Source organism: Heteronotia binoei, chromosome 13 (assembly GCF_032191835.1).
Source record: "Heteronotia binoei isolate CCM8104 ecotype False Entrance Well chromosome 13, APGP_CSIRO_Hbin_v1, whole genome shotgun sequence".
NCBI lineage: Eukaryota > Metazoa > Chordata > Lepidosauria > Squamata > Gekkonidae > Heteronotia > Heteronotia binoei.
Genome location: NC_083235.1, coordinates 50,698,166 through 50,717,663, shown reverse-complemented (window position 1 = coordinate 50,717,663; position 19,498 = coordinate 50,698,166). Strand labels below are relative to the sequence as shown.

The 19,498-nt window shown below is 43.6% G+C and overlaps 2 protein-coding genes across 5 annotated transcripts in view; one reads left to right on the top strand and one right to left on the bottom strand.

The window, feature by feature from the left end:
* The window catches only part of WIPI1 (WD repeat domain, phosphoinositide interacting 1), a 56,883-nt gene extending 46,465 nt beyond the window's left edge, over positions 1 to 10,418 (top strand). For 2 of the 3 annotated variants that reach the window (XM_060253084.1, XM_060253086.1), the window contains exons 10-13: positions 577 to 684; positions 1,215 to 1,333; positions 5,412 to 5,512; positions 9,891 to 10,418. In XM_060253084.1, coding sequence (XP_060109067.1) covers positions 577 to 684; positions 1,215 to 1,333; positions 5,412 to 5,512; positions 9,891 to 9,938 — 376 coding nt within the window. In that variant the 3' untranslated portion in view covers positions 9,939 to 10,418. The remainder of the gene's footprint in view (positions 1 to 576; positions 685 to 1,214; positions 1,334 to 5,411; positions 5,513 to 9,890) is intronic. The other variant, XM_060253085.1, reaches the window with a different exon arrangement.
* Positions 10,419 to 10,524: 106 nt separating this feature from the next.
* ARSG (arylsulfatase G) overlaps positions 10,525 to 19,498 on the bottom strand; it is a 139,256-nt gene continuing 130,282 nt past the window's right edge. For both annotated transcript variants that reach the window (XM_060253080.1, XM_060253081.1), the window contains exons 10-12: positions 18,884 to 19,004; positions 12,460 to 12,550; positions 10,525 to 11,673 (exon numbers count right to left, since the gene is read on the bottom strand). In XM_060253080.1, coding sequence (XP_060109063.1) covers positions 11,357 to 11,673; positions 12,460 to 12,550; positions 18,884 to 19,004 — 529 coding nt within the window. In that variant the 3' untranslated portion in view covers positions 10,525 to 11,356. The remainder of the gene's footprint in view (positions 11,674 to 12,459; positions 12,551 to 18,883; positions 19,005 to 19,498) is intronic.

Genomic DNA, 19,498 nt, shown 5'->3' with positions numbered 1-19,498 from the left:
TCTTCATCACCCCCTTCACTATGCTTCTCAAACTGCACCCCTCCCCCCGCCCGGTGCTGCTCTGTGGGGGGCGGGATCCACAGAAGCAACATGAGGATGGAGTTAGAGATCTGCAGCAAGAAGGGGGACTTTGGAAGGAGGGACCACCTCCTTTCATTCACAGCTGTCCTCCAGTGGACCCAACCTTGTGCCCACTGTTGTTCCTATAAGAAACATCAGTCTTGCTCCTCCTCCCAGTGGCTGCTTTTGAGAAGTGCTAGTCTAGTGGAGTTTCCACATTAATGTGATGGGTAGCACAAGTCCTATGCACTGCAGCCAATATTTCTGCATCATTTCCCTTCATTGTGGTGTATCCTTTCACTCTTTGTACTTCAAGCTGTCAATGAGAGAAGTACAAAGTATCTTGATTACACAGATACAGAATCTACTCATTCAAGAACAAGTAAAATGCAGTATTAAATACATCCCAATGTCCTGTCTTTTAAAAACAGGATTTATGGCCGCATAGGACCAGTGAATACCTGACATGGCCCATCAAGGATCCATTTCAACCTGCTTTTGTGCATTTCTTGGTAGGATCCAGAAGCTGCCGCGGCTTTTAGTTACAACATCTGATGGACACCTTTACCTCTACAATCTGGACCCTCAAGATGGGGGCGAGTGTGTTTTAATCAAGACACACAGGTAATGAAATAGTTCATCTGTTTCAGCAGCATACTGAACGGTGTTGGAGAAATCAATCAGCTATAGTGAAATCTTGTCTGAGATCTTCGGTAGTTCTTGTCAGGGTAATCCACCTGCTTCTGTCCCGGGGCAGTTCCAGAGCTGTCCTGTGTTCTCACAGATTGGCTCAAATTGGTCCTGTTTCATAATTCAGGGTAGGTGTCTCCAGTTTAACTATCAGTACTGTGAGTGACTGAGGCCTAGTTCTTAGTGTGGTGGCAAACGTCTGTCTGGACTATACTTTTTTTTTTTTTCAAGTGCCAGGGTAACTTTTGGGGCTTAGGCTGTCCACATATGTCTGGGTCATTGAGAGACTGAGCAGCTTGGGAACAGAATACTCCCCCCCCCCAAACACACACACACACACACACACAATTAATCCAGTTTAATCCACCCATCATCATGAAATATACGGATACAATGCAGAGTTACTGGGTAGATTTGAGAAATTGGCCACTTTTAATTCCTTTCTTTTTGGTTCATACAATTAGATTGCTGGGCTTGGGGAAAACAGAAGAGAACAAAGAAAATGATCTGCAACCTTCAGTACCTCAGACTTATGCTGCAACTGTTGCCAGGCAAAGTTCAGTGCCTTCATCTATGATGCCAGGTGAGTTCTGGCTTTGCGTTGATAGCCCGTCACTTTGAAAAGGAGACAACACAGGCAGCTGATGTTAAACCCAATCCATTGTCTGCTGTTTATTGTCTGAATATTGTCTGTTTATCCCTGAATAACAGGGATTCTGGATATTGGCCCTGATAGCTTTATTGAACCTGCGTTTTTCTTATCTTTGGTATTCTTTGAGATATCCTGTACTTAGCAAAGGGGCTGTAGCATGTGCTGAAGTTGGTGTTGCTCTAGGTATTTAGAGAGTTGAAACAGCTAGGCTTACCTTGGCAAATGTGCCCTTCCTTCACAAGAACCAAAGCTGACGTCCATTCTACATGTTGTCTTTTCCAAGAACAAAGTAATAAACTACGTCTCATTGGAGCTGTGTGTATTCTTCACAAGGCTCTGAGTGCAGAATTCTACTTTCATTAATCAAACTTCAAGATCACTGATATATGTTTGGAATAGTGTGGTCAGTGAATAGGGAAATTATCCAGAAGGAGTAGCTGAACATGATAGCCAGTGGCTGTGATGCAAAATCTACCTTTTCTCAGTGGGGAGATTTCTACTATCTTGGTGTGCATGTGTGTGTTTTAGATAAAGTACTCACAGCACTAAAAACAGCTACAAAACAGAAGTACTATTGTAAAACTAACATCTCTTATGTGTGCTACTTATGAAGTCAACTCAGTCGATGGGATTACAGGAAAGTCCATATATTCCTTTACTAAAAGGAGGTCTAACCATGGAACTTTAGCTTTGAGTGAGATGTGCATGGAAATCTGTCGCATTGCACTCCTATATGAGTTTTACATGCCAACCGGACTATAGATGAGGAAAGACCTGAGCAACCTCCCTACACAGGTTTAAATACTCTGGTTTAAGGGCCTAACTACTCTGCATAACTCCTCTGATGTTAATCTACTTTTAAAATAGAAAAACAGTTTTATTTATTGATTTATCCCTGTTCCCCCAGTCCCACCCCTCAACCTAAGGGTGGTTCCCAAAGCCATTTGGAGGAATCAGTAAGCAATGCAAAGACTCCTTGGAGAAGTGGGCAGGTTTGAATAAATAAATGTCAGGGGGGCTGCTCAATCCTTTCTTTATCCACAGTTTTCCCACTCAAAATCATAAGATCCATAAGTGGATTTCTCTCAGCAAGGTTCAAAACGTGGGTAGAAATGGAAAATGAGCAAGGAGAAAAGTTAAAGGATCATTTTCTTTTTTGCTAAAAATTGTCTTCCCCCAAAGAGTATATTTTTTCGTTAAACAGATTTGGGCATATGGTATACAGCATTGCACAGAGATGTAATTAATGCCTAACATTATACAGTTGGTTTTCTGTTTAAAAATGCAAGTTTCAAGCCCATGTGGCCATGGATAAAAACCTAGGGCTTGATGAGGCCTTAACTGCTACAATTAAGATGCAAATATCCTGTAAGTACCTTGGTCCTTGGCCCATTTAACCATCCAGTCAATCCATGAACTTAATTCCCCTTCCTTTGCTTCAGAATATTTCAATTCATTCCTCTGTTTTCTTTGCCTAATAGGAGCCCTATCACAAGGTTTAAGGCTTTTTGGAGGTTCTTGTGAAGGGAGGGCAGACTGAATGCTGGCACCCCTGTGTGCATTCTAAACAAATGTCATTGTACTCTTTTCTACTTCCATGGCATTTTGCTAACCAGTCCCAAAATGCCGGAATTCCTCTTTGCCCTGCAAAGAAGCGTGCGTGGTTTCAACACCAAACACCAACTTGTTCTGTAACTTTGGGAGTTACACAGTTGCTTCCTGACATGCCCTCTGCAAAACACTAGTCTGCTATCTGGGTATAGCAATGTTTAATTTGCAATAAAAATTCAAAACAGTTAGATGATATGGAGTGCTTTGGAAATAAGCTTTCTCCAAATAGCAAGTATTACTATGTAGTCTGGTCTGCTGCTTGGGTCTGTCCACTTGTGTTTCTCCCATGTTGTTTTTTCTGTCTCCTGGCTATTTCCTCTCATGCCTCTCCTTTCCCTGGGCTCTGTCTAGACTTTGCTCTCATTGTTTATTTCTAGTGATTTTAATGCAAATTGGGGATGGAACCTGTTGAACATTGATGGCTGCTTTATACATGTGGCGCTGATGCTTCGATTTCATGCTAAGTCATAGCTACTGTCAGGGTTGCATCACTTTTTAAATGATATTTTAACAAAAATTAGAAGTCAGTTCTGAAAAGCGTTTTAGAGATTATCTTTGGTTAATTAAGAGCTAGTATTCAGTGATGAAAATGCTTGCTCAGAACAGTAGAACAGCTGACTCATAGGTACTTTTGATACCTTAGTCAACACTTCTCTGTGACTGCCCCTTAATGTGTGAGCTAACTCCACTGGAGAACATTGTCTGAGGTCTTATCAATGTGCTTTCTGTAATGTGATGGCCCATTCACACTTTTCAATAATTAATTACCGTAATTAATTGTGTTTTGGGTCATCAGTGGGCATAAATGTGTGGACCAGCACATAGAGGGACAAGGTTTCCAAGCTTGTATCAATTCCTGAATTTGTCTAGTCAGACTTCCAGCAGGAATCATTCATTCTTGGTCTGCCTTTTTAGACGTTGTTACTCAGGCCATTTAACCCATTCTGAAGAATGAGATTAAATCATTTATTTATTTAAGTATTTATACTTGACATTTCTCCTCAGCGAGAGACCCAGAGTGGCTTACAACATGATTCTCCTCTCATGTATATATATTTTATCCTCTCAGCAACAGCCTTGTGAAGCTGAGGGAGAGTGACCAGCCCAAAGTCACTCGATGAGCTTCTGTGGCAGAAAGCTGATAAAATCTGGGCCTCCCAGATCCTATCCCAACTGTCTAACCGCTACACTGCACTGGTTCTCTTTTTTGTGACATGATCAGAAAAGCAGACTGTTTGGCACATCTTTGGGAACCAGCATTACTCAAAATGTGAAGCAGGTTTTTTCAGAGCACATAGCCTTACAAGGACCATCCTGAAGTTTTTGTCTCGTTTGCTGCCATCTTGCTTTGATCATTCAATTGTATTATTATATGCTACTTTTTAAAATTCATATCCTAATTGCTGTGAGCCACCCTGAGCCCACTTTTGGGATGGGGCAGGATATAAACGAAATAAATAAATACATGCTCCTGCTGGCCTTTCTGAGTCTTGGTTGGAGCAGGAAGGGTATCACTTTCTAGTGCTGTATAGTGGCCAGAATGGCTCTTTTTGGCAAGTGTGCCCTGATCCTGGACCATGAGAGGGTGCCACTTCACTTCACTGAGCAATATGGTATGTAGGCCTTGGGGTGTCAAGCAGGCATTCTCCATAGCCACACTCATGGATCCTCATGCAGGAGTGCTTCAAAAGTTTGTTGGATGTGCAGCTGGAAGCTCTAGGTGGCGCAGTTTGGTCACCCTGGGTTGCACTAGCGGATTGACATGGGCCCGACAAACTTCAGTTAAAATCTCTGCTTGCCAGTTATACATGGGCAAGTTGTCATTTCTCAGCATGGGCTTTACAGGCTTATGACAGAGAGAGAATAGGGTTGCTCAAGCATATAGCCTCTTGGACTTCTTGTAGGAAGGACAACATAATGTGTTCCATTTCTAAGTTGGTGTCTAGTTGACCACACACTCCTTTGCTTGTTTGTTGTGCATTTCCTCTGAAGCAGCTGCTGCTGTGGTTTTTACAGAGAGCATTTAAACTGAGATGGGTCGCTTTAACCCATTACGGCTGTTCTTGCATTCCTTTATCTGACCTCTTTTCTGCATTCCTCTTACGCAGTCAAATTATGATGTGTTTTCTTTGCACAAAGAACACTTTGTGCTCATTTAAGTGACTGCAGTAATCAAACTTCACACATCTTGAACTTCATGGAAAACCTGAGGCTTGTCATGCTAAAGCTAGTGGATTGTGCCTTCATTTACTGGATTGCTGTGCTTCACCTGTCCTTCCCCTACTCCTGTTTTGTCAAGCTCTAGATAAAGAAGAGAAGGTTGTTAATTGGCACTTCCTGGTCTGTGCTTTTGGGGCTCTTGCATTTATCTATAGTGCTTTTGGTAACTTTTTTGCAGGCTACTCAGAAGATGGAGGAGCCCTCCGAGGAGAGATTATACCAGAGCATGAATTCGCCACTGGGCCTGTGTGTCTGGATGATGAAAATGAATTTCCACCTGTGAGCATTAGGAGTACTTAAGACAGCAATATGGGCCTCATGTTGAAAAGGAAGCATTAACCTCTTCTTCCAAAAGGGATATCCCTTCATTTCCTTTGTGACAACTAACTCTGTTACACTCTTAGAAATGGACAGATAATTCCTGCCATGACAGGGCCGGGCATGGGGAGGAAGACTTCTTGTACAACTCCTAATTTATAATGGGCTATTTATTCTCCTGTTCTTACATGGGGCTGTTAGCTGACTCCAGTCTAAGGGACCGACCAGGGACACAGGACCTCAAGGTGCCGCTAGCCCATTTGCTTGGACCGGTGTGCGGATCAGTGTTAATTAGCAGTGGCTCTCTGCGGACAGTGTGAATCTGGATTTTGCAGTCAGGATGAGAAAAAAATATTTTAGATGTCAGCAGGAGGGACTTTTAAGTCAACCTACCTGTCCCTGCAATATTTTCAGCTGCTTTCAAATTGTCGGTAATGCAGCTAAAACATCTGTAACAAGTGCAACTGACCAACAGGGCTGACAAAGTTTTTGTGGGGACTGGCCTACCCCCATAACTCCCTTAACTCAGCCCCTTTGTGGGACCCTGTGCCTTTCAGGGGTCCCACTCTGTCCTCATTTCCTTTTGTGGCCCAGTGTGGAGGAAGAAGGAAAAGCACTGAGAGGTACCCAGTGGGGCAGGATGAAGAGAGGGAGACAGGATGCATCGCTTAAGGGAGAGTGCTTGGGACAGGAGGCAGGGTCTCACTTGGCTGTTGCTAAGAATCTGAAAAGGGGAGGGAAAGCAAGCACCAGCCCTGGCAAGATGCCTACCTTTGGTGACCTTTAATGCAAAACTTGCAGCTAAACTAGCCTTCATTAACGAAGGATTAAAGTATAAAAGGAGGGCAAAAGGAGACAGGTATTTTTATTTTTAAGAAGTGTCTTGATCTGTTACTGAAGGTAACTTTAAAAGGTATTTTGGATAACTTTTTACCTAGAATCAATCTTTGTTACTTTGTAATTAAGGCCCTTTAGTATTCTGAGAATCAACATGTGTTATGTTTGCTTTTGAATCCAAGCAGAGTCTGTGTTACCACTGCTTATTATTTGCTAATACTAGCTGGGAGTGGGAGAAGAAGAACAGGAATTAGCCAAAGTAAGCTCCATTGTGGGGAGGTCTCATGCAAGAAATGATCCTTGGTTTGTTGGGGCAAAATAGCATGGTTCTTTCCAAGTGACCCTGTCCCTCTCATGTTACTGGAGAGGCACAGAATATTGCCGTGGGGAAGAAGTTTCCATTCCATTGCTAGTAAGTATGAATGGGCACAGATTTATGTGGGGGAAACATTTTTGTGATCCACTGTCTGCCTGCCTTGTGCTTACTGCTGCGCTTTCCCCCTTTTCTGCCACTGCTTGCTACTGCTATGGCCATTTGACCCAGGAGATCTGGCCAGGACAGTGCTTTGCACAGTGCTAGGGTGTCTGTACACACTGCCATTCTTTGTCTTAAGGCTGGGAAAAGTGCAGTTTGCTACTCTTGCTTCTGAGGTGGGCGGGGAAGCAACTGTTGCTGTTCACCACAAATGCTCAGAGAAGCAGCAAACTGAACCTGACTGAGGACATGATGGGTTTAGTTTTGCCATCTGTCACTGAATGGATAGGTTAAGAAAAGCAAAACTTGGTGATAGCTGTGTTCCCCATTGATCAGGTCAATGCCAAGATTCCTGTTCTGCTGTGCAATTAAGGAGCTGGTTGTTTGGTCCGGCATCTTAACCACACATGGCTCTGAACACTTTTGTTAGGGAGTATAATAAAAAGAAGTGTTATATCTATGTGTGTGTTGTATCACTGATTTGTCTGTTATGCCTTCTGGCTGGCTTGATTTTGTTGTTGCTGTCGCTTTACTTGTGCAAATATATGATTACTGAGCTTCTAGGGTTCACTACTATATACACAGATGTGCTCAGCAACCTCCTCGAGGTGACTGAGATGGTATTGCACATAAGGTTATGTTTCATTTTAACTTTGGCTGCCTTAATAGGAAAAGGGTGGGTTAATTGGTATCGATCATAGTTATTTAGCTGTTTGACCTGTGTCTTGCATATATACACCTATTTTTTGGCGATGTTTATTCTTCTTTCTCAATACACTGTGGAACTCTTAGTGTGTTAATAAAGCACCTTTTCATAGGAACATGGTCTCCTCAAGTGTATTGTAAGAAGCATTTATTTCTTGTAACTGAATTAATAAACATTAAAAATAGCTTGTCTCTCAGCAGAAGTGCCATCTAAATCCTGATCTGCTTTCCTTCTCTGTAACCCCTGTCCCATGTATTTATGCTAGTTTTATTCCATCTTTGGAATGTTTCGTATATGATGATTTTCCTGAACAAATCTGTTTACTCCATGTAGGAGGCTCACCCATGAGATACTGTCGAACTCTGATATGTGGTCTGATTTGGAAATAGTCTGGACCAAATGAATCAGTTGTTCAGACATCTGACCCCATCTGCAAATTTACCTTCTGTTACTGAGAGACTTCCAAACCCTTGCACATCACCACTGCATGATAGGGCTGGGTAGCCTCACACTCTTGTGGTGTTCGCCTAACAAACTGACCATTCCTGCTGGGACAGCCAGAAAGGCCTGGTATGCAGCTTGAAGGCTGGGGGCAGGGCTCAGTAGTAGAGTACTTTTCTGTGCCTAAAGAGCCACTTCTGGCCAGAGTAGACTAGTGGGCGTCAACTAGAAGGTCCAGAATTTCTGGTGGGTTGCAGAGCCCCACTTGTTTCATTAATTCCTCTAGCCACCATTTTTGTGTTGCTTTTTGGAAAGGCCTTCTGTTTTGTATGCATAGCTACAGAGCAAGAACACCATGTGTGCTGCTTTTTTTGCACACATGATGAAAGAAGCAGCAGGATGGTAAGGCAAGGTCATTCAGTAGTAAATATTCCCATTTTTAGCAGGCAGTCAGAGGCACCCACACACACACGCATCATCTCTCTCTCTCCTATCCTGCACAGCCTGGCCCAGCGATAAGTCTGCCTTGTGCTTTGTGAGGAGAGGCTGTGGCTTAGTGATAGAACATCTGCTTGGCATGCAAGAAGCCCTAGGTTCAATCCCTGACATTTCCAGAAGTTTCTGGAAGTAGGTGGCATATTTGCAGCATGGAGCTCCTCCCAGATGAAGTCACAACTCTGGCTTCTTTTCCTGCCATGTGAGTGCAATGTCACACAACTTCCTTCCCTTTGCTTGCAACTTAGTGGGTACCATTCTGTCACCTGATATTTCAAGGTGGCTCCTGTCTGGAATGGCTGGTGACCACTGAAGTAGACAATAGTGAAGAGGGACAGGAGGTCAGACTTGATATACAGTTGCTTCAAAAGTTCATGGTACATCCAGGGAAGATAGGACTAATGGGATATGTAGTTCCCATGACCCATCACGTATCTCTAGGTATACATAAAGCAAAATGCATATGTATGCTTTCAACACGTGCAATAATGCATTTTTTCCTTTATATTGAATTGCTACTCCTGTAGGAAAACTGTTGTGTATGATGCTGCCAAGTATTGCAGGTATTACTGTGGAATCCAGCTACTGCTTAGGGTCTGCTACTAACTATGATCAGTGCCAGATACAGTTCCTGTCTAGTGGCAGAATAAGTCCACATCATTCCATTTCAGCGCTGTAATTCCAGTCAGGAGCAAGTCCAGCATAGATAAGGCTGGTAGGATTAGCTGCACATCCGCATGCTGACATGCAATTCAGGTGGGACCTTATTTTCAGGACAGGATAACAAACCATGGCAGCAAAATCAGTGGAATTCTGTTAGGACAAAAAGATGTTGCACAGTTGTATGAGAATATGTTGGCTGCGCAGTATTTTCCCCCAAAAACTCAACTTGTGTGGCTTTCGTGGAACGATTATGCAAGAATCCATGGACACCTTTCTCTGTGAAAACTGTCTCCTTTCACCAGCATGATATTAATTGCATCTGCTCTACTCATTTTGTAATTGGTAGACTTTTGTAATAGCCTTGCTGTAATGTATTTTCTGCCAGTTGCTAATTTGGTTGCCTCGCTTAGTTTTGTGGCTTACATAACTGACACTTACGGTGAGCTAGTATATATATTATGTTTACAATCAAGACAACGAGTATCGTTCATTGAAACAGAAATCTTCTCAATCTGGGTTAGATGCCAAATAGGCAATAGATCTGAGCTAGACCATTAGAAGCACAGAATGACCCCCAGAAATGTGCAGGCTTTGTGAAATCAAAACAGTTGCATGACTCTCTCCCCTACTTCCTCTGCATGCACACAAAGCCTGTTTATAGCACATCATGCCCGATCGCATGTTAGTGGGAAAAGTAAGGCCCTTTTGTTTGATTTTGATAGATAAACTTGTGCCGTGGAAGCCAGACGAGCAAAGGAAAGAGGTCATGAGGAATGGCAAACAGCAGAGCACAGAGCGGCGGATGGGAGGTAGTTTGGAGAATTAAAACAAAAACAGGAATATGGAAGAGCCCACAAGTGAGGGAGAAGCCAGAGCCCCTCCGATGCTATTAACAGAGAATATGCTTCATTTTTTTTGCTGAACTTTCTGGCCCCTGGTGTGTGTGTCTTAAAGTGCTATGTGGGTATCAATGTACTGTATATGTACACTGCTCTATATGAGAGCCATAGTGTAAATTTTATCCTGATTGGAGTTAATATGTAACCTGAATTTTATACATGTGCCTAGCCTTTTTCTAATTTATGTTATGCATAAATGTACTTATGAAAAGTCTACTTATCTATGTCTTTGTACAGTGGATGCATAATATTTTACCCCTGCAGAATATTTTTTACAGTGAGGAAAGCAAAAAAGAATTGCAATTTATTATGTTGGCGCTCTGCTGGAATAAAGTCATCCTGGTGTCAGCAGCAGTTGTCCTTTGCCTACATCCTCCTTGTTCATGACTGAGCCCTTAAAGCTGATAGACTTGAGTGTTTTATTAATAGAATTTCTCTCTCTCTCTTTCTCTCTCTGTGAATGGAATTCGTGTTCCTTTTATTTTACCAAGCCAGTCCCTCCCCTATGCCAGTGCTGCTATTTTTAGAGAATCAGGCATAGATTTTGTTCAGAGGTAAGGGAAGAAGTGCCTTTTTAAATTTGCTGAATACATTATCAGCCCGTAAGAAAGAGAAACTTTTATAAGCATGATGGAAATAAACAGAAGAAAAAACTAACTATATAAAAAACCCCATCCTGTTTTTAAAAAAATCAGAACTATCTCCATTTTCAAAACTTCTCGATTTCGTATATGCAAGTTTTGTGACTTAAGCTTGTTGGGCCCAACTGCAACAATATCAAACACTTTCCTAAGTGGCTTAAACCACAATTTGATGTTATAACACATGCTCCTATAATGAAACAATGACAAAAATGCTGCATCACTATCTCCTTCATCCACTCTCTGTAATATAGAATGTAACTCTTACCTCTGTCTAGGCCTAACAGCCAATGAAACATAGATCTTTGAAACAGCAGCAGGCAGACAACTGGCACTAGACATTATGGAGGTTGAAGGGGGAATTAAAGAAGCTATCATCCTTTGAGGTGAACATACACGTCGTAGCAGAAGGTAACACCAGTTACAAGTAAACAACCTGCAAGAAAGCACAAACGATAAACCCCAACAAGTTTTTGTAGCTTAATACTCCCACACTAGAATATCTTGAAATGAAACATCCAAATTTAAAAACACAAAGCTCACATTTAAAAAAAACAGGATCATTACTGTGCACTAAGATGTTGAGTCACTATAGAAATCTGTTTAGAGACCTTTTAAAAAGAAGAAATCAGTCCCAAATGTCCTGTATCAGTCCAGCTGCTTTTTGCATATTTTGAGGTCTGACCTCCAATAAGTGGATTGACAGCGGCAGACCAAGTGCTGTGGGTTGCAGCAGGGTATCACTGCTGGATCATGAGAATAATCTGCTATAGAGATGTTGTCTGTTGCAATATCCTGAAGAATACCCCACAACGCCTGGTTTATTATGGGCAGTACTGCATGGTATTCAGTGGACTTGCTGTCCAAGGGATTCTGTTCCTGGATATCATTTTGTAAGTTAAAAATGAGAGGTGGATGGTGGTGTTCTTCCTGCCCGACGCTGCCATCACAGGCCTTTGCTCCACCTGAAAAGAGAGAAAACAAGATTCTCAAAGGCCTGTTCCTGCCACTATCCCTGGTGCAGCACACAAAGGGTAGTTGACATTCGGAATGTGTATGGAAAGCACAATCCAGCCAGAATTAGGCATTTTCATTGTGTTGATTTTGAACGGGGGAGCTGAATACTTGCCTATTTGTGATAACTCACAAATTGCAGCATCTATGCAACATGAACAAGCAAATTCTAATAGATGCAGGGTGGGGCCATCAATTTGTTTACTTATTTACTATATTTATAGTTTCTCTTACTGAGACTCTTAAGTGGATCACACAGTATACATCAATACAATTATGAAATATCTAATAAGCATAGGACTACGATTACAGAAAATTGAGCAAGGTGGGGGATGAGAGAACTGCTCTTGAAAGAACAGCTCTGAGTGAACTGTGACTGACCCAAAGTCACCCAGTAGCTGCATGTAGGAGTGGGGAATCAAACCCGGTTCTCCAAGATTCTCCCATGCTCTTAACCACTACACCAAACTGGCTCTCAACCTTAAGGCAAAAGCAGTCAGGAGAAATGGCATGTGTGGTGAGAGAACTGGTTGGCAGGAACCTTCAATGCCTGGATTTTGGGGACGGGGAACTTAATAGGTATTGAGAGATGCATCTGAGTTCTGGCATTGGGGGGAAAGGATGTTTTATTTATATTTGTCCGCCTAACTCTGTTTTGAATTTTATATCCAAAAAACTAGACAGAGTGATTTCACTGACCTTCTAAAAACACCTAACAAATATAAACAAATACAAACCTGTGACATAAAATGCCTTGTACTGATTCAGCCGAAGAGCCTGTAGGTTTCCATATTTTCCAGCTGCTCCACTGTTGGGATGAAATAATGTCTAGAGAAAATAAGAATCCAAAAGATTAGAGAATTCGGCCCTTCTGATCAGCATAGCAAGATAGTATGCTAATTGTGTGTTTGCTGCCCCAAAGACTAACTGCATCCAATTACTTTCCTCGTGATAACATTTAGGGCCAAACTACACATTACATTGGTGGTCAATAATGGGATCTCCTAGGCTGATTCCGCATTTGGTGTTTGCCTCCCTTTCACTCTGAGGTCGTTCCATGCAGGTGTGACTTCCCGATTCCGCACTAGAGGATTTCTCCCGGATTCAATTCCCAATCTGTTCCGTGTATTCTGATTCCGTAGTACTGCTGCTCCCGGAGTTTCCCCCACAATCATAGCAATTTCCTCATACGTTTTCCTTTTTCTTTTTTAACACGCATGCGGGTTCGGGTTACAACGCAATCATCTTTGTTTGCATTACAACGTAATGCCAGAGGCATAATACTGGCAAAGTCACATGTTTTCCTTTCGTCCTGCCATTGGCAGGTTATCTAAGCCCTGGGAAATCTGTGTCAACGATCCACCATTTTTATCCACACACGCTGAATGTTAAGCACACAGTTTTCCATTAAAAGCTATAACAAATTACAAACAGATGCATGAAGGTGGTGGGGGGAGATTTATGCAGAGAGGTTAAGGGAGAAAGTTTCCCCAACCTATCAAAAATATAAACCTATAAACATAATCAAATTCCCGTTCCCGTTTGAGGCCATACCGGGGGGGGGGGATCTATAAAGGTGGCTATTGAGCAACTTTAAAGTAGTTCGTGTAACATCGCTATTTATTTAGTTGCGTTGTAACGATCTTATTTGAAAAAAAATTATAATAGGAGTGATTTTAATCGGAGGGGGGAAGAAAGTAATCACAATGCAATGACACATTATCAAAATCACGTGGAATACCATAAAGAACGGGGGCGGGTTGAAGCAAGGAATGTATTCAGTAAAAGAAAACTGCGTTACATCGTTATATATTTTTCGCGTTGTAATGCGAAACGTGATTTGTTTAAAAATTACTTTATTTCAGGAAAATATTGGATAATTTTCAAAGGGAGTAAAATTAAGGAAGTATGATGAAATAACTGGGCGGAATCATGGGCGTGGAGTTATGTGGGTGTGTTCTACTGATGCGAGAAGTCTGACAGCGCATTGGTGTGAGTTCTGCACATAAATTTCGTGCCCCAAAACTGCATCAAAAATAAACTCGCATTTTGCCGATCTCCTAAATGTGGGGCGACACTGCTTTGGAGGCGGGTCAAACTGCCACCCCGGGTCAAGATATGCGGAAACCAACATCTGTCCCGGGGGAAGCACAGCACCGGAGCCGGAGCAAAGGCTAATGCGGAATCAGCCCAAATGTGCTTTCTTATCTCAAACAGGAGCTGAGCTAGGGAGATACATGTTTCTTAAGGCAGGGAACCCTTGGAACCAGTTTCTTTTCTCCAAGAGCAGTAAACAAATGATAATTGAGCTCAGGGGAGTGTGATCATCCTTTCCACCAACCTCACCTCTTTATATGGTTCACTCCAGAGAGGGACCAAGCAACAGAACACAAGAGTCACTTCATGCAAAAACCCTCTATCAGTTGAGTACTCCGCAGGCATAGTGGGGGGGGGGGGGGAGTGTTGTTAGAGTCTTGTGGCACCTTAAAGACCAACAGTTCTGGGTATAAGCTTTCATGTGCATGCACAGTTCATCAGATATCCAATGAAAGTACACATGGAAGCGTATACCCAGAATTAAACTTTACTGGTCTTAAAGGTGCTACTGGACTCAAACCTTGTACTGTTGCTTCAGATCAACATGGCTACCCACCTGAATCTAGCGTTGGGGATGTAGACTTTGATTTCTCAGCCTATCTTACATGACAAAAGGAATGGTACTGTGATTTAATGATCACAGTGCCTCAGAGCCAGGGCAGGAGCATTGCCATGCCACCACCGCCCTCCTCTACCTTGCCTGTCTTTGCCCATGGGGAGGGGGAGGAAGGGTGCAGGCAGGGTTGGGGGGCTTCTCCTAGGGCGCCAAAAGCTCTGTGCTGGCCCTGCGGGCAGACCTGCTGAAGTGCCCCGGCGAAAGCCTTTTACATAATCCAAATAAAACAATAGACATCTCATCTCTAAAGCATGCAATGCTTGTTCTGTGGAGAAGGAGGGGTTAGGAAAAAGTCAGCAGCACAATGTCCTGGGCAATGTGAAAGTGGGAGACAATCTTTAGCAAAAAAGAAAGACTAGGCCCAGGCCTCAGTTCAGGCCGGAGTGGCAATCCAGAAACTCTAGCGCACCCCCCCCCCCCGCATCCTCCTCACCTACCCCTGCCTTTCCATCCACTTTGGAAGACTGGTGAGGAAGAGAGGGCAGACAGCCGGCAAACCACCAGCAGCTTAGCCCTGCTCCCAATCCTCAGTCAGGCCAGGACAAGCTGGGGATTACACATGCTGCTGCACTCTTGCTGCCACCACTGGGAGCCAGCCTAGAAGGGTGCGTTGGGACAGCAGGTGGCTTGCTGACCTTTTGGGGGTGGGGGGCAGCCCAAGAGTGCCCAGGCCACATGAGGCTGCCCTGGCCACCTGAGGGGAGATTTTCTCTGGACAACTTGGGGAAGCCTCAGCGCAGCCTCTTGTGGGGCAATGGGTGGCTTACTGGCCTTTCGGTGCAGACTGAGAGTGCCTGGGGCGCATGAGGCCTAACCCTGCCATCCCTGAGGAGATTTCCCCCGGGTGGCCTAGGGAAGCCTTGGTGTGGCGCGGCCCCTGGGGGGGGGGGTGGCAGGTGGCTTGCTGGGCCTGAAAGCACCCAGGCCGTGCAGTCTGCGCCAGTCACCTGTGAGGAGATTTTCCCCAGGCATTCTGGAGAAGCCACAGTGTGGCGTGGTTGCTCCAGGTGGGTGACTAGGAATTGGGAGGTGGTGGGTGCATGTGTGCAAGCCAGGAGGATGGGGTGGGGTGTGAGACAGGTTGCGGGCTCCCATTTCCCCCTCAGCAATTTGGCCAGGGCTTACAGAGGAGGCAGCAGATATGTATGTATTTGTATGCATGTCTGCGAGCCAGGAGGATGGTTTTGGGGTAGGAGGCAGACCCCACGTTGACCATGTGGCCAGAGCTATTGGGGGAGGTGGTGGGTGTATGTGGGCTGCAGGAGAAAGCCAGCCCCAGGAGCTCTTGTGCAGTACAGAGCATGTTACTCCAGCCAGCGGCACAGAAGATCTTGGGCTTGCTTTCTCCTGCATTCAGTGGGGGGTGGAGGTGGCTGTGAGGGCCCCTCTCTTTCTTTTTTCTGTCCTTCACATCTCTCTCCCTGTCTATTTTCTTTATTTCCAACCCCCCCCCCCCACAATCTCTCTCTCTCTTTCTATTTTCTCCCGTCCTCCCTCCTTCTCTTCCTTCCTGATACAGGTTCTCTAGTTCCTTGGCTGAGGCCAAGATAGATGCTGGCATGGAACACAAACTTGTAGCCATATCCAAGATGCCTTGAAGCCTAGTGAGGGCCACAGGCCCCATGTTTTCTGGGTAGAGAACTTTCAAGATTGGGTCCATTGGCTTTGGATCCATGGATGCCACATCTTAACCCCAAGCCTTGGCAATATGAGTTGCTCAGCATAAAGCTTCAGTTCCTTGTTCAGAGACATTGGCAAGCAAGACTCCACTGCGCAATCTGGTAAAGGCATGGATAGGACCTCAGATTCAGTGTCAGATCCCGGTGTCTCTGGTTCTTCAGAGTCAGAGAAAAATTATTCCAAAGGAGACAAGGGATGGTGAAAGAATGCTGTTGGCCTTAAAGCTCATTTTTCTGACTCCGCGGTTTAAGAGGTATTTCCCCATTGGAAGGGGGTGAGACTAGAGGCAGTTGCTGGTCTTCCTGAGCCCACTAGAGAGGGTACCTGAGGAGGCTTCCCCGAATTTGCCACATCACAGATGGAACCAAAGTGGATGGATCTGAGGCCCTCAGTCCTAATGGAATAGAAGTTGCAGAAAAGGCCAAAATCTTGACAACTTCATTATCTGAATTAGGTGGGGATGCTTGGGGCTCCATGGAAGGCAAGGGTGTCTTGGGAATGTCTTCAGCCTTTATCAGTTCCAATAGAACCAGTGACCAGACCCGAGAAGGGTATGCCATTTGGTGCTGAGGTGAAGGAGAACCCCCTAGTACGAGAAGGAGAACATCGAGGAGGCAGGTGTTTGCTCTTTTTATTTGCAGATGGCTCTAAGGAGGCCCTTGTAGATGAAGCAGGCTTTGGAACCTTTTTCCTGATCAGTTCCAAAGTGGCCGATTTAAGCGCTGATGACATTGACGGCATTTGAGCCTGTTTGCTCAATGCCAAAGAGTGCTTTTTGGACTGAGCCCCCAGCATTTTCTTCTAAAGCGAGCCAAGCAAATGCACCGTATGCCCTGCCCAGTCCCCTCCAGGTCTGGAGGGGGCTGAACAGGGCATGTGGCACATACCTTTTGCCTGGGGCACTGGAAGTCCCTGTGCTAGCGCTGGACACCACAAGAAAATTAAACTGCATCATGAAGATAAAATGACTGTGACCATTTTTCACTTCAGCATTCAGTCTCTAGGTCAAAATGCACATCTGGTATTTCAAAGGCACTGGGGAAGTATTCAGGAATACACAAGCAAAACTTTGGTACAAATGAACATATATGAACATATGAAGCTGCCTTCTACTGAATCAGACCCTTGGTCCATCAAAGTCAGTATTGTCTACTCAGACTGGCAGCGGCTCTCCAGGGTCTCAAGCTAAGATTTTTCACACCTATTTGCCTGGACCCTTTTAGTTGGAGATGCCGGGGATTGAACCTGGGACCTTCTGCTTACCAAGCAGATGCTCTACCACTGAGCCGCTGTCCCTTTTATTGAAGAGGCTGACACAAAGTTTGACAGCTTGCTTATTGAAAATTCTTGTATTGGTTCTTTCTGATAAACTATGAACAAACGAAAGTTCTGTACTATCACATAATTGGTGATCTGTTATTTTACAAACCTGGGAAGAAATTACAAACTTGTAAATTACGTATTACTGGCACAATTTTTTTAGTAAAACCCCAGTTGCTGCTTTTCCTTTGTAAAGTGATATCAGGATAGTATGATTGTGAGGCCATGTTTTTGAGGCAGAATTTGCCATTTTAATCTCTACTGTTACTATGTAAGTTTAGATTTTATATATATTAAATTGGTTTTTAACTGTTGATTGTTTTTATGATGTAACTGACCCTGAGCCTGTTTTATGGGGAGGGCGGGCTAAAAAATCGAATAAATAAATAAATAAATACATTTTCAGTGGGCAGAAGGAAGGTGTTTACCTCACTGTCCCCAGCCACTTTCCCCTGTTATATTTGTTCCTGCAAACTTTGAAGTGATGCAACAGGAAGCTGAAGTAGAACAAACACATTTTGCTGTCCTACCCTTAGGTTTAACTTGTCCTGGGTTTCAGTTCTTTGCTGGTGTTCTTCAGAATTACTTCTCGTCCTGTAGCCACTCATGGAACAGTCAGGTTGCTGCTATTATTGCATTACTTGCAGCAGGGGTCACATGCCCATATCTGTGATGGAAACATGAGTATGGGACTTCAGCTAGTGGCTGAAATTGCAGATAAGAAGCAGTGGGCACAGGGAAAAAAGTAACAGTCCTCTTCCAATTCTCCATTTCTCTGCTCCAAGCTGTGTCTTCCTGATACTTTGTAAAGAAGCAGCAAGAAGTATGTTCGCAGTACATTAGGTTGCTCATTAACATGCCATTCAGCCTTCTGGTATAAATGACTGCTGCCTTTGCTATCATTCTCATTATGAAAGGAGTTCCTAGAGCCAGACAGAGAGACTAGTGGGCATGGTTAAAATTACGATGTGAGTTAGAAGAGAGCTTCCTAAGATCTCAGATTACTGCTAGTTTGTCTCGCACCTTCTCTCCAGCCACACATCTCCATGGAAGTCCCAAATTTCAGATGGAACTTAACACTTCTAGAAGAATTCCAGTCTCTGTGCTTGCCTTGGCTGTTACTATATTCCTTTGAAGTCGGCTTAAGATATTTGACTTTTACCATGAAAATAACCACTTGAAATAGTTCTTTTCTTGTGTAGCTTACTGCTTTAATATTCCAGATTCTTTGCCAGGCTGATCAATGCAGTGTGATCTTTAATGTCTTATTTTCTTTTTATGAGGTCATTTGTAACATAACTAAGAAAACTCACTTGGTGTTACCGGAGGGGTCCCTTGCCTTTAGCTTCCACAAATAAACACAGATATGCAGAGCAGCAGTAAACTCTGAAATTCCCACTGGAAGATGGTTTGATCATGAAATTAAATATTTGAAGTTCATTTCATACCTCATGTCCTTTGTTCGACCACCCAAAGAGGACCTCAGATATATCCATACCATCAAACCGTCTGTGAGGAGGGAGGCTTGCGTTTGCAAGGGACACCACAGTAGGGAATATATCCAAAGTGCTGCAGGATAGAAGAGACTGGTCAGAACGGGCAGATGAAATGTCCCTGGAACAGCAATCACTTTACACAAAGAAGGACTTTAGGACAAATGAAGTATGACCTACTGTATCTCAACAGCAGCACGTTCTAGGGCAAAATGCAGAGTTCACATTTATCTCTTGCTTAAAATAAAGATTATGGACCTGTGAGAGTAGCCATGCAATCTTAAGAACACTTTCTTGGGAGTAAGTGCCACTGAATAGACTTGATTAGCATTCTGAGTAGACCTGTTTAGCATTGCTGTTCCAGTGCCATCCTGAGCAGAAGTAAATCCAAGTCTATTTGAAGTCAATACATTTAGAAGGATGTAACTCTTCTTAGGTAATTCAATTCTGAGCGCAACCTAACTATGAAATGAAAAATAAAACATGCAAGTACTGATGATTCTATTATTTTTATTTTTAAAAAAACTTATAGCCAAGTAGAAAACTGATCTAGGAAGAAGGATAGTAGCA